A 15,657-nucleotide genomic window follows, 5' to 3' on the forward strand; every position below is an offset into this window, starting at 1 on the left:
ATACAGGCTCACCGGAAACAGCAGTTATGAAGCAGCGGTCCTAAGACCGCTGCTCCATAACTGGTCTGCTGCCTTTGAGGCTGCGGTCTGCAATCCGCCCGATCCTATACGATCAGGTTGATTGACACCCCCTGCTAGCGGCCGATTGGCCACAAATCTGCAGGGGGCGGCATTGCACAAGCAGTTCAACAGAACTGCTTGTGCAATGTTAAATGCTGACAGCATATGCTGTCGGCATTCAGCGATGTCTGTCGGACATGATACGCTACAGCGTATCATGTCGAACAGACAATGATAAATCGGCCCCTATATTCCTATTTTCTGCATCTATCATGTCAAATTCAACATAAATTCACAGCAATAGTATAATGCAGAGCTTTCCAAACTTTTCATGTTGGTGACACACTTTGTAGACCTACATCATTTCGCGACACAGTAATTCAGTTGTACTGGCAAACAGGAGGTTAAACTAACTTGTTTAAAGAGATATGGACACATACATAAATGATATAATTACAAAATGTATGTAACAGTATGTAAGTATGTGCAAGAATTAAAAAAAAGTTTAACACCAATAGCTACTTACTATTTTAATGGGATGTATGAGGTTGATGGGATGAACACAGTTTCTGAATATTTGGTGGAATATTAGACACTCGCATTTTTAAGCTTCCCCTTCCTCTCCATATATCAAGAGCAGGAACAGCAATGCACTACTGGGAGCTAGTTGCAAAAAAAAACAAACCACTGACTTCTGCTCAGCATTTAAGCTGCTGCCCTCAGAGCTCGGTGAGTGCGATTGACTACTGCCCGCGCTGCAAACACACTGCTGTCCTACTCACTGACTACACATGCAGTTACGAGCCAATTAAGGAGACTACACGTGCAGTCAGGAGCCAATGTGCCGCCAAAGCCGCCAATGGGAATAGTTTCAGTTCCCACTGAGCTGCACCAATAGGTTAAGATGATCTGTGACCCCCTAGGTTTCAATCACGTGTCAACCATGTGATATGCGTAGCAGGCAGGCGGAAAGTCAGAAACCCCAAAAAATATATAATTAAAATATAAAAAAAATTGTGCTGAAGCAGGGACACACCTACACACTGCTGCCGACACACTAGTGTGTCCCGACACACAGTTTGGAAAGCCCTGGTATAATGTAATGCTTTGTTTTTTCTTGGTCTCTTTTTAGCACTTCTACTATCAGTTACAGAAATCCATTTATTTCACTAATTAACCACAGGCTTTTAGGAAGCTACATTGATTCACAACATTTACCTTACACTGTTAAATTTTAACTAATTACAAAAACCTGCTTCACTTCTTGGCTTCACTAAATAATTTGCCAATATCTACTTAAATTAGTTTAGTAAACTACATCACAACGCACTGTTGTCTTATGCTGGTGTTTAGAGGCTGCCCCCCACTGCAGTAATTTCTCACCCCTTTTTGTACTGCTTCAGTGCATAACTCCCCTTCTTTAAAACAAAGAGTGAGGCTGTAATAAAATGCTCACCAAAAATCAGATCTCTTGGGAGCAGAGCCAGGATTTGTCAGCTGTATTGATTGCTTCAAAAGGAGGGAGTTATGCGCTCAAGCAGAACCACAATAACAGACTCTGTGGCAAAGCACTTCTCTTAGCCCCAACACCTGATCTGAATGTATGAAATCACGGCAGACACGTGCATGGGCAAATCAGCCTCAGGAAACTTATTGCACACTCAGTTCATAAGCAGTGTGCTGTATGCAGCATCTGTTCTCTATCTGCCTATATATTCATCTTTTAGCTGTTAAAGGGATTGTAAACTTTAATACACATTATAAAACAATATTTATAAAGCTATAGGCACTTTAATTCATTAAAACATTTGACTCTTCCTTTAAAAAATATTTACCATCTAGTGATGGTAAATATCGTTCCGTTCCTCTGCCCCCATCTTATACTTCTTTTCTGTCTTAGATGATGAATTCGGCTTCATCCAATGGTTGCATGCCCCACATGGTGCCAGCTCGTGGGGCACACAACCATTGGATGAAGCCGGATTCGTCATCTAAGACAGAAAAGAAGTATGAGATGCAGGCTGAGGAACGGTGCAATGTTTACCATTGCTAGATGGTAAATATTTTAAAAAGGAAGCGTCTTTAAATGTTTTAATGAATGAAAGTGCCCATGGTTTTATAAATATTGTTATAATCTGTGGATTAAAGTATTAAAGCTTATAATAACTTTAAGCAAGGGAGCATTGCTGACAGAACTTACGATAAGAGCTCTGCTTGAGTTTCAATATGGATCCGGTGTGCTTTTAGGCGGTGCTGTGCACAAGGTGGCCTATAGAGAGTGCTGTTTGGCATCATGGGAACTGTTGTTTCCAGCCACGACTGATTGTGAAAAATAATTACTGCTATGATTTCGCAAACACTAAAATTAGCCAGCAGATGAAACTCCACAACAGCATTATGACTCTCCAACCTAGACACCTGCTGAACCCCCGCAAATGCCGTACCTCCAGGGCCTTATCGCCCCGCTACCTTTTTAACCCTGGAAGTTCCACTACTGAAATCTGGCATTTTTTATATTACAAACTAATAAAATTTAACTCAACAAAACTATTGGGGAATGAGTATGCCAGCAATCCCCTTGAGCAATGTGCATTGTACACATAACACATAAAAATATGTTTATAAGAATATACATATATATTTAGAATTGCTGCCCATCGCTGTCTGACTTATCCCCTTCGCTGCGCTAGTTCTCATACCGTGTCAAACGGCATGAGATTGAGGCTCCAATTGGAGCCTATGGAAGCAAGCTCTATTGAGCGCAGAGTTTCCATGCAATGCGAACGCGAGGTCACGTTTGTATTGTGGGCCACTTAAAATACCGGCGCACAATTGCGTGCGGTGGTATTACAAGTGAAGTGCAAATATTGCGCTTGCGAAATCGCAGTTTCGTGCTCTACTTGTAATCTAACCGTTAGTGTGACAAGTCCCTTTAATGCTCCTAACAATATAAAATAATAATATATCTTAAAAGTAAATTAGGAACATTAATTATACTTTTTATTTTTTATTGTGGAAAATATTTTTATGTGTTTGAAAAAGTTCTGGGTTAATAGTATGTTTTTATTTATTTTTTATTGCCTTTTTTATGTTTGAGTAGGAGATTTAGTCTTAACCGTATTTTACCTTTTTTGTTGCCAGAGCACCTATGACTCATTACTTCTAGATATTCCTGTCACTAGAGAACAAACTAACCATTATCGGATAATTGCAGAAAATGCTCATAGTGAGCTGGCGGCTCTGCATGTAAAGTTTGAGGGAGCTCAGTCTGAGGTAAGTTTTTTCTTTTTTGTATAAAGCGATATGAAACCCTTTTTTTTTCATGATTCAGATAGAGCATGCAATTTTAAGCAACTTTCTAATGTACTCCTATTATCATTATTTCTTCGTTCTCTTGGTATCTTTATTTGAAAAAGTAGGAATTAAGCTTCGGAGCCAGCCCATTTTTGGTTCAGCACCCTGGGAAGCAATTGCTGATTAGTGGCTACACACCAAGAGAACAAAGTAAAATTGACAATAGGAGTAAATTAGAAAGTTGCTTAAAATTTCATGCTCCATCTTAATCATGGAAGAAAAAATGTGGGTTTCATATCCCTTTAAGTTAGATTTCCAGACAACTTTGATGTGTTCTAAAAAGAACGAAACAGGCTGTCTAGCAGTGGTTTCTGTATTACTGCAATCACCCTATTAAGGGATCGCTGTGCTAAAACAGTATTTAAAGCAAAAAATCAGAGATTTTGCATATCTAATTTGCATATCTTACCCAGAATCCTCTTGTGCATTGGTAACAATGTACATGGAGTTTTACTGGGGAAAAGCAAGCGGGGAACTAGCTAGGATGTGCTAATTTCCTATGCAAAAATGTTGTGTATATATATATATATATATATAAGAGCTAGAAAAGGGAGGGCACTCTCAGGATTTATATACATTAAAGTTAGTTTATTGTTTATAACAACAACGTTAGAAAGTCATAAGGATAGGTCGACGTTTCGGCTTACATAGAAGCCTTCATCAAGACAGATGAACAACTGTTAAACGAAGAAGAAAAAATAACAGATTTAAAAACACAAAACACAGCATCAATACATAATTCCACCACCAAATTGTTTGCAGGCAGAAAAATAAACCCACAAATAATGAAAATAAACATAGAAAAAATACAAATAAAAATAAGGCAAACCCATACACATAGCGCTAGGAGATACAACAATACAGTCCCTCCAATACTCTCAATCTGCTCTGGATATACACTGGTGGGGTATATATTATAATCTTAGCAAGCAAACAAAGCGTATGTAACCCAATTGTAGGTAAAACACCATACGGCTGCACAGTTTATGTGTTATGCAAAGTCCGGTATACGCTGGCCTGCCATATACATAAAAGACCCTTCAAAAGAGACTAGCAAGTCCCCATACCTCATTAGAAACCACAAACAATTTGGTGGTGGGATTATATCTATGTAAGCCGAAACGTCGACCTATCCTTATGACTTTCTAACGTTGTTGTTATAAACAATAAACTAACTTTGATGTATATAAATCCTGAGAGTGCCCTCCCTTTCCTAGCTCTTATCTACAATCCATTGAGGATTGCACCCAGGTGCTTCATTATTAGTTGAAGCTGGAGTGCTGGAACATGTGCTAATTGGATAATATATATATATATATATATATATATATATATATATATATATATAAATATATATATAAAATAAAAAATAAATATCATGACTCTTTAAAAGATGTCACTGCTTTATTTTATGCAACTGTTTTATTTTCTGCATCTTTAATACATCTTTAATTACATTGTAGTGCAAATCCTTTGATCTTTTGGGTTGATACTTTTATTTACGAATCTATAAGGAAAATGTAGCACTATTTATGGATGTTTAAATCTCTCCTGTTTTCCTAAATAGTTGATAGATCTTAGATCCAAGCTTTCGGCCAAAGAACTCTCTCTCCATGAGCTTAAAGCTGAAGTAGAAAATTATAAGGAAAATAATGCAAGACAGTCCTCGATGATCAGCTCTCTACGTGCCAGAATAAAGGAGACAGAAGAAGAATCAGGTCTGCTTGCAAGTTCCAAGTCACGTGCAGACCTAGCAGTGCAAACTGTTCTTCAGGAGAATCAAGATGTGAAGGAGAAGGTTCGGGACTTGGAGGCCAGGTTAAAGTAAGTAGAATCATTTTATGGCTTAATAGAAATAACTTAGATAATTGTGGCTTAACTGAAATACTTCAAAGAGATCAGCAATTATAAAAGATGGTGTATGAATATATATAAATAAATATATATATATATATATATATATATATATATATATAAATATGTATATAAGTATGCAGTGATACCTTTTTTATTGGACTAACATAATATTTCAAAGACAAGCTTTCAAGAGTTTTCCTCTCTTCCTCAGGACTAAAGCAGTACTGATCATTCTGATATAGATACACATCACATACAACAAATGGAAGGGAGGGAGGGGGTGAGAGGGGTGTCATAAAAAGCAGAGTATGTGTCTGAAGGAGAAAATAGCTGAGAATAGCCAGAATGAGTAAATAAACAGAGGAGAGTAAATAGGCAAGATGAGAGGAAAAACAAAAGGACAAAGAAACCAATATAGGACAATAACACATCATATAATATTAAAGGATCCTATTTGTGCAAAAGGGGTACAATATTCATTTTCCTTGTGGTTTTTGATCGAGTGTCTGTGTAGATTCATTCTGAGATGCAGCTTTAGGCCAGTTTCTCCAATGTAGCAACCTCTGTCACATGCTGTACACTGTATCATGTACACCACATTAGCAGATGAGCATGAATAGGATCCTTTAATATTATCTGACGCATTGTTGTGTCTGGCTGTGTTGTTGTCACATATATGTTGACACAGTTTGCAGAGTGATTTGTTGCATCGTGCAGTGCCATTCTGTGTAAGCTTCTGTTCTGTGGTTAATTTGCTGCGGACCAATCTCTGTCTCAGGTTAGGCGGTTGTTTGAATGCTAGTATGGGGGGTTCAGGAAATATTTTTTGGAGTGTGGGTTCCTCTGAAATTAGTGGTTGTAGCTCTTTAATAATTTTGCGTACTCCTTCCAGACTAGGGTTGTAAGTGACTACTAGAGGGGTTCTTGTTTTGTTTTCCTTTTCTTTGTATTATAGGAGCCTTTCCCGTGGTGTTGTTAGGGCAGATTTGATTTTTTTAGATATTGTCCTTTCCTTGTAGCCCCTTTGCCTAAATGACTCCTACAGTGCACTCAGGTGCTGATCTCTGTCTTTTGTGTCAGAGCAAATGCGGTGATATCTGATAGCTTGGCTGTAGATGATACCTTGTTTGGTGTGATTGGGATGGAAACTGGAATTGTGGAGGTAGCTGTACCTTTCTGTGGGTTTTCTGTACATAGATGAATGAAGGATGCCATTGGTGACAGTTATTGTGCAGTCCAAGAAATCCACACTATGATTAGAGAAACTGGCCTAAAGCTGCATCTTAGAATGAATCTACACAGGCACTCGATCAAAAACCACAAGGAAAATGAATATTGTACCCCTGTTGGTCATCACTTCACCCAGACTGGTCACTCCATCCTTAACTTCAGGATTAAAGTTCTTAAAGGGAATTTCAAAGATTCACATGAACGAAAGACGTTTGAGATGAAAATGATCACACATTTCAACACCAGAAATGAAAATTAATCTTTCTATAATCTCTCATCTTATTGTCCTATATTGGTTTCTTTGTCCTTTTGTTTTCCCGCTCATCTTGCCTATTTACTCTCCTTTGTTTATGTACTCTTTCTGGCTATTCTCAGCTATTTTCTCCTTCAGACACATACTCTGCTTTTTATGACACCCCTCTCACCCCCCTCCCTCCCTTCCATTTGTTGTATGTGATGTGTATCTATATCAGATTGATCAGTATTGCTTCAGACCTGAGGAAGAGAGGAAAACTCTTGAAAGCTTGTCTTTGAAATATTATGTTAGTCCAATAAAAAAGGTATCACTGCATACTGCAATACTTTGTTTTTTGAGCATCTTATCTACTGGACTAACACGGCTAATCCAATCTTCACTATATATCTATATCTATATCTATATCTATATATATATATCTATATATATATACAGTAGACCAATTCATGCAGAAATCTAGGTAATTTCCAAATGTTTCACATACTTTATCTTTCCACTTTATATACAGGGTCAGGGGCGGAGCTACTATTGGTGCAGCAGGTGTGGTGGTACCAGGGCCCATGTACTGGGGGACCCATAGTCAGTCTATACATAGGCGTGTGCAGGATGTGTACAATCCTAATCCATGATAGCCTTTTCTTAGTGCAGGTAGCAGGTCCACCTATCCTCAAAATGATTATACAGACCAGCATTAATATTATTACTATTGTTTACTACAGAGTTATCATTTGTTGACTAGGTCCGCTACTATACAGGGTATACAGGGCAAGGTACATATACAATTGTCTACTAGTCTTGGACTAGTAAAATATGACTTTTGCCTATTATTCACTGTGAGTGTACAACATTTTCCCTAGCAACTCTTCTTCACTATCTGGTAAAATATAGTTATATTTTTCAAAAAGTATATACAGGCACATGTGTGTATATGTATATATATATATATATATATATATATATATATATATATATATATATATATATATATATATATATATATATATATATATATATATATATGTACAGTATATGTGTGTATGTACTTATGTATGTTGATAGATAATTATAGATACATGGTTACATTTTGATCTGATTTTCAGCTATAGATGCACTGATTTTCAGCTATAGATGCACTATCTCAAACTTCACAACCTCCCCTTTTCCTCTTTCTGACCATCATCTCCTCACTTGTAACATCACATCCCTCCCTACAACTCTCCCTCCTTCTACCACTCACACCAAAATTCACAGATGCATCTAGTCATTAGATCAGCAACAGTTCGCAAGCTCTCTTGAACCTCTCCTGTCTTCCATCCCCTCCTTTTCCTGCCCTGATGAATCATTCTGCCACCATAACTCAACCCTTACATCGGTCCTTGACAATCTGGCCCCACCTACCATAGCTCGGAAATCATACACTCATGCTCAGTCCTGGCAAACTCCTCTGACACAGTACCTTCGCAGATGTTCCCGTACTGCTGAGCGACACTGGAGAAAATCTCGGAGTTCAGCTGACTTTCTTCACTACAAGTTCATCTTGAACTCTTACTATTCTGCCCTTAATCTATATAAGCAACATTACTTCTCCACTCTTATCTCTACTCTTTCTTCAAACCCAAAACATCTTTTCTCCACGTTCAATACTCTTCTCCGCCCACCCCCACCTTCTACTACAACTTCTCTCTCAGCTCAAGATTTTTCCAGCTCCTTCAATAACAAAATCGACTCCAATAAAAATGAAATCAGCTCTTCTGCCCTTATACTATCCTCTCACCTCACTACCTGTCCCCTTGACACCATCCCCTCACAGCTACTCCCCTCCTTATCTTCTACCCTTACCCCTATACTCACACACATCTTCAACTCTCCCTCAGCACTGGTATATTTCCCTCATCTCTTAAACAAGCACTGGTCACACCTATCCTCAAAAAACCTTCTCTCGAGCCAACCTCCCCATCCAACTACCGCCCTATTTCCCTACTCCCTCTTGAGAAGAAAAAATAGGATATGGAGAACCGGAACAGTGTTTCAGTTAAAAAATTTTGTTTTATTAAATCAATATAAAAGTTTACTCATGGCAAACAGTATGAAGGTACAGGCGGATGGTGTTAGGGGCACAAAAAGGATTTCCGCTGAGTGCCATTGAATCCTTTTAAAGGGGCACAAACAGACTTTATGAGCAGTACCAACTACAACACAATTTAGCTAATAAATTAATAGCTTGGTGCAAGAAAAGCCCGATATTGGGCGCAACAAATAAAAACTGGATGCAATAGATGTATTGAGCAATAAATACTGTGTATAGAGAATTGAAATATAATCTGGACATTCATGTGAGTTTGTTGGGTTCTGGCAAAATAAAAGTGCATTGAGGAGATGCTATGTGATAACTCATCCTCAAAATAGATGCTGGAGCAATCAAGTGAACAGCGTATAGAGGCAGACATACTATTCTTTTACAGAATTTAAAGGGACAAGTTTTTCCCATTATATATACACAGCTAACTACACATCTTTTCACACGAGTTTCCTATATGTGTGTGTGAGTTCTGTGCCCTGTCTCTACTATATATATCTACAGATGGTTCAAAGCAGATATAGAGAGACTGGACTTTTATAAGTACCTTGAGTTACTTTGCCCGCACGAACAAACTCTTCTTTTTCTATTTTTCCCTACTCTCTCTTGCCTCGAAGCTTCTTGAAAAGCTAGTATATGTACGTCTATCCCATTTCCTTACACTAAACTCCCTCCTTGACCCACTGCAATCTGGATTTTGCCCCCATCACTCCACAGAGACAGCAATTGAGGTTACCAATGACCTACTTACAGCAAAATCCAAAGGCCACTTCTCTCTGCTTATCCTCATTTATCTGTCTGCAGCCTTTGATACTGTCGACCACCCTCTTTTGTTCCAAACCTTCGGTATTTGCGACACAGCTCTCTCGTGGTTCTCTTCCTATCTGTCCTACCGTACCTTTAATGTAGCCTTCTCTGGGGCATTCTCTGTTTTATTACCACTTTCTGTTGGGGTACCGCGAGGCTCTGTCCTCGGTCCCCTTCTCTTCTTAATCTACACATCATCATTAGGTTCCTTAATAAAGTCCCACAGGTTTCAATATTATTTGTATGCTGATGACACCCAAATCTACCTCTTTGCACCAGACCTATCTTCTTCCTTGCAAACCCATGTCACTAACTGTCTTTCTCATATCTCATCTTGGATGTCCTCACTACCTTAAGCTAAATCTCTCCAAAACTGAGCATTCCTATTTTCCCCTCTTCTTCAAAAATCTCCACTCCCAACTTCTCTATAACTGTCTAACTCCATCTTTACCCCTACCCCACATGCCCAATGTCTTGGGGTCACACTCGACTCAGATCTTTCTTTCACTCCTCACATTCAGTCCTTGGCTAAAGCCTGCCGCTTCCACCTTAAAAACATCTCGAAATTAGACATTTCCTTGCACAAGACACAACTAAGATTTTAATCCACTCTCTCATCCTTTCCCACCTCGACTACTGCAACTCCATCCTCTCTGGTCTCCCTAGCTGCCGCCTAGCTCCTTTACAATCCATAATGAATGCGTCTCCCAGGCTCATAGGCGTGTGCAGGATGTGTACAATCCTAATCCATGATAGCCTTTTCTTAGTGCAGGTAGCAGGTCCACCTATCCTCAAAATGATTATACAGACCAGCATTAATATTATTACTATTGTTTACTACAGAGTTATCATTTGTTGACTAGGTCCGCTACTATACAGGGTATACAGGGCAAGGTACATATACAATTGTCTACTAGTCTTGGACTAGTAAAATATGACTTTTGCCTATTATTCACTGTGAGTGTACAACATTTTCCCTAGCAACTCTTCTTCACTATCTGGTAAAATATAGTTATATTTTTCAAAAAGTATATACAGGCACATGTGTGTATATGTATATATATATATATATATATATATATATATATATATGTACAGTATATATGTGTATGTACTTATGTATGTTGATAGATAATTATAGATACATGGTTACATTTTGATCTGATTTTCAGCTATAGATGCACTGATTTTCAGCTATAGATGCACTATCTCAAGCTTCACAACCTCCCCTTTTCCTCTTTCTGACCATCATCTCCTCACTTGTAACATCACATCCCTCCCTACAACTCTCCCTCCTTCTACCACTCACACCAAAATTCACAGATGCATCTAGTCATTAGATCAGCAACAGTTCGCAAGCTCTCTTGAACCTCTCCTGTCTTCCATCCCCTCCTTTTCCTGCCCTGATGAATCATTCTGCCACCATAACTCAACCCTTACATCGGTCCTTGACAATCTGGCCCCACCTACCATAGCTCGGAAATCATACACTCATGCTCAGTCCTGGCAAACTCCTCTGACACAGTACCTTCGCAGATGTTCCCGTACTGCTGAGCGACACTGGAGAAAATCTCGGAGTTCAGCTGACTTTCTTCACTACAAGTTCATCTTGAACTCTTACTATTCTGCCCTTAATCTATATAAGCAACATTACTTCTCCACTCTTATCTCTACTCTTTCTTCAAACCCAAAACGTCTTTTCTCCACGTTCAATACTCTTCTCCGCCCACCCCCACCTTCTACTACAACTTCTCTCTCAGCTCAAGATTTTTCCAGCTCCTTCAATAACAAAATCGACTCCAATAAAAATGAAATCAGCTCTTCTGCCCTTATACTATCCTCTCACCTCACTACCTGTCCCCTTGACACCATCCCCTCACAGCTACTCCCCTCCTTCTCTTCTACCCTTACCCCTATACTCACACACATCTTCAACTCTCCCTCAGCACTGGTATATTTCCCTCATCTCTTAAACAAGCATTGGTCACACCTATCCTCAAAAAACCTTCTCTCGAGCCAACCTCCCCATCCAACTACCGCCCTATTTCCCTACTCCCTCTTGAGAAGAAAAAATAGGATATGGAGAATCGGAACAGTGTTTCAGTTAAAAAATTTTGTTTTATTAAATCAATATAAAAGTTTACTCATGGCAAACAGTATGAAGGTACAGGCGGATGGTGTTAGGGGCACAAAAAGGATTTCCGCTGAGTGCCATTGAATCCTTTTAAAGGGGCACAAACAGACTTTATGAGCAGTACCAACTACAACACAATTTAGCTAATAAATTAATAGCTTGGTGCAAGAAAAGCCCGATATTGGGCGCAACAAATAAAAACTGGATGCAATAGATGTATTGAGCAATAAATACTGTGTATAGAGAATTGAAATATAATCTGGACATTCATGTGAGTTTGTTGGGTTCTGGCAAAATAAAAGTGCATTGAGGAGATGCTATGTGATAACTCATCCTCAAAATAGATGCTGGAGCAATCAAGTGAACAGCGTATAGAGGCAGACATACTATTCTTTTACAGAATTTAAAGGGACAAGTTTTTCCCATTATATATACACAGCTAACTACACATCTTTTCACACGAGTTTCCTATATGTGTGTGTGAGTTCTGTGCCCTGTCTCTACTATATATATCTACAGATGGTTCAAAGCAGATATAGAGAGACTGGACTTTTATAAGTACCTTGAGTTACTTTGCCCGCACGAACAAACTCTTCTTTTTCTATTTTTCCCTACTCTCTCTTGCCTCGAAGCTTCTTGAAAAGCTAGTATATGTACGTCTATCCCATTTCCTTACACTAAACTCCCTCCTTGACCCACTGCAATCTGGATTTTGCCCCCATCACTCCACAGAGACAGCAATTGAGGTTACCAATGACCTACTTACAGCAAAATCCAAAGGCCACTTCTCTCTGCTTATCCTCATTTATCTGTCTGCAGCCTTTGATACTGTCGACCACCCTCTTTTGTTCCAAACCTTCGGTATTTGCGACACAGCTCTCTCGTGGTTCTCTTCCTATCTGTCCTACCGTACCTTTAATGTAGCCTTCTCTGGGGCATTCTCTGTTTTATTACCACTTTCTGTTGGGGTACCGCGAGGCTCTGTCCTCGGTCCCCTTCTCTTCTTAATCTACACATCATCATTAGGTTCCTTAATAAAGTCCCACAGGTTTCAATATTATTTGTATGCTGATGACACCCAAATCTACCTCTTTGCACCAGACCTATCTTCTTCCTTGCAAACCCATGTCACTAACTAACATATCTCATCTTGGATGTCCTCACTACCTTAAGCTAAATCTCTCCAAAACTGAGCATTCCTATTTTCCCCTCTTCTTCAAAAATCTCCACTCCCAACTTCTCTATAACTGTCTAACTCCATCTTTACCCCTACCCCACATGCCCAATGTCTTGGGGTCACACTCGACTCTGATCTTTCTTTCACTCCTCACATTCAGTCCTTGGCTAAAGCCTGCCGCTTCCACCTTAAAAACATCTCTAAAATTAGACATTTCCTTGCACAAGACACAACTAAGATTTTAATCCACTCTCTCATCCTTTCCCACCTCGACTACTGCAACTCCATCCTCTCTGGTCTCCCTAGCTGCCGCCTAGCTCCTTTACAATCCATAATGAATGCGTCTCCCAGGCTCATTTTCCTTACACATCGCTCTTCATCTGCTGCACCTCTCTGCCAATCCCTTCACTGGCTTCTTCTTGTCTCCAGGCTTAAACACAAAATTCTCACTCTGACATACAAAGCCCTCAACTGCACTGCTCCCCCCTACATCTCAGACCTCGTCTCCAGATACTCTCCCTCCCGACCCCTTCGCTCTGCTCACGATCTCCTATTCTCCTCCTCTCTTGTTACCTCCTCACATTCCCGTTTACAAGACTTCTTGAGACTGGCTCCCATCTTGTGGAACTCTCTGCCTCGCTCCACAAGACTATGCACAAAAAAAGTTTTGAAAGCTTCAAGTGCTCCATAAAGACTGTACAATTCAAGGATGCATACAACCTACACTAACCTCTCCTAACTCCATTGCTATCCTCTTGAACCCCTTACCATGTAAGCCTAAGAGTCCAGCTGTTTGTAGATCACCCTCATAAGAGCCGGCTGCAACAGTGCAACTCTTGGCAGGGCCCTTTACCCATTTGATCCCTATAAATGTTACGTTAGACAAGCAGTATATTTGAATATCTAAATGAAGCCATCACCTGCACATAAGTTGAGTTTGTTTTAAACACATTAAAATAGACTATACATTGTTAAAGTATGTTGTCGTCTAATTATTTCTGAAGTAAAAAGCATCTTTGTCTATATTTGCCTTATGTCAGGGGCACTCTGTGTGCTACCCAGTCCTATTATCATATCATTGGTTCAGTCCACTCTGTGAGTGCAGTCCATATAGCACTCTCACTAGCAATAGAAGTCCAACTTCTAGGGTGTCATTGCAGTGCAATTTAAAGGGACAGTCTACTCCAACATTTTTATTGTTTAAAAAGATAGGCAATCCCTTTATTATCCATTCCCCAGTTTTGCATAACCAACACAGTTATAATAATATACTTTTTACCTCTGTGATTACCTTGTATCTAAGCCTCTGCAGACTGCCCCCTTATTTCAGTTCTTTTGACAGACTTGCACACATGCCACTTCTGACAGCCCCCTTATCACACAACTATTTATTATCTATTGAGTTGCATTTTAGCCAATTAGTGCAGTGTCAGCCACAACTCCACGGGAGAGAGCACAATGTTATCTATATGGCAAACATGAATTAGCTGCCTCTTGTGAAAAGCATTTAAAAACACATGTGAGAAGAGGCTGTCTGTAGTGACTTAGAAACAGGCAGAAATTTAGATGTTTAAATGTTATAAAGTATATTACTATAACAACGTTGGTTGTGCAAAGCTGAGGAATGGGTAGTAAAGGCATTATCTATCTTTTTAAACAATAACAATTTTGGTGTAGACTGTCCCTTTAAGAGAGAGAGATACATACACACATATTAATATACACATGCTAGTTATCCACACCATGAGAACTGAAACATTTTTGACTCACAATTTTTTTGACCTGGCTCCTAAATTTTGAACAAATTCATTAAAAGCTAATGCTGTATAGTCACAGTGTTTCTGTTAATTTTTTTAAATTTATTTTTTAGCTTGTGTGTTTGCAGTTCATTTTGTATCTGGTATTCCAGTCACTGTGACTATATCCAAACTGAACTAAGTAGATTAATTTCTATGGATACAATGATATCACAAGACTTTCTGTAATACCTTATAAAAATCAAGGAACTGAAATATTTTTAGCATTATAATTTATACACAGCAGACATAGAGCATTTGCCAAGAAAAATGAATAATGTAACGCTTCTTTGAAAATGTTAGTAAATAAAAACATTGGTAAAAGTTTTTTTATCGTTGGAAAGAAAGCCACTTAAATCAAGAGTTCCCAAATATCGGCTGTAATTTTTTATTTTCTTCTACAAGATACGACGAGTCCACGGATTTCATCCTTACTTGTGGGATATTACCCTCCTGCTAACAGGAAGCGGCAAAGAGCACCACAGCAAAGCTGTATATATAGCTTCTCTCTTCCCCTCCACCCCCAGTCATTCTCTTTGCCTGTGTTTGTACTAGGAAGAGGTAAAGTGAGGTGCTAGTTTTAGTTTCTTCAATCAAGAAGTTTTTTATTTTTAAATGGTACCGGTGTGTACTATTTCCCTCAGGGGGATATAGAAGAAGATTTCTGCTCTGAGGTTTATGATCTTAGCAGATGTAACTAAGATCCCCGTTGGTTCCCACAGAGCTTCTGAAGGTAGTACAAGAGAGATCTTCAGTGTGGAGAATGGTGTCATGCTACAAGCAGCATTGAGGCATGTTCAGTCCTTTATTTCTGAGGAGACTTGGTGTATCAGAACTGGCTGACATGTTTTTCCCTACAAGGGAAGGGGTAAGCAGTAGACCTGGAAACAGAGGGTATTACTGGTAACC

At 39.1% G+C, this 15,657-nt stretch overlaps 1 protein-coding gene across 1 annotated transcript in view; it reads left to right on the forward strand.

Moving 5' to 3' along the window:
• The window catches only part of CCDC170 (coiled-coil domain containing 170), a 151,982-nt gene that overhangs the window by 34,773 nt on the left and 101,552 nt on the right, over positions 1–15,657 (forward strand). Inside the window, exons 4-5 of the mRNA XM_053709267.1 lie at positions 3,202–3,333; positions 4,982–5,238. Of these exons, the coding sequence (XP_053565242.1) occupies positions 3,202–3,333; positions 4,982–5,238 (389 nt within the window). The remainder of the gene's footprint in view (positions 1–3,201; positions 3,334–4,981; positions 5,239–15,657) is intronic.

Source organism: Bombina bombina, chromosome 4 (genome assembly GCF_027579735.1).
Source record: "Bombina bombina isolate aBomBom1 chromosome 4, aBomBom1.pri, whole genome shotgun sequence".
NCBI lineage: Eukaryota > Metazoa > Chordata > Amphibia > Anura > Bombinatoridae > Bombina > Bombina bombina.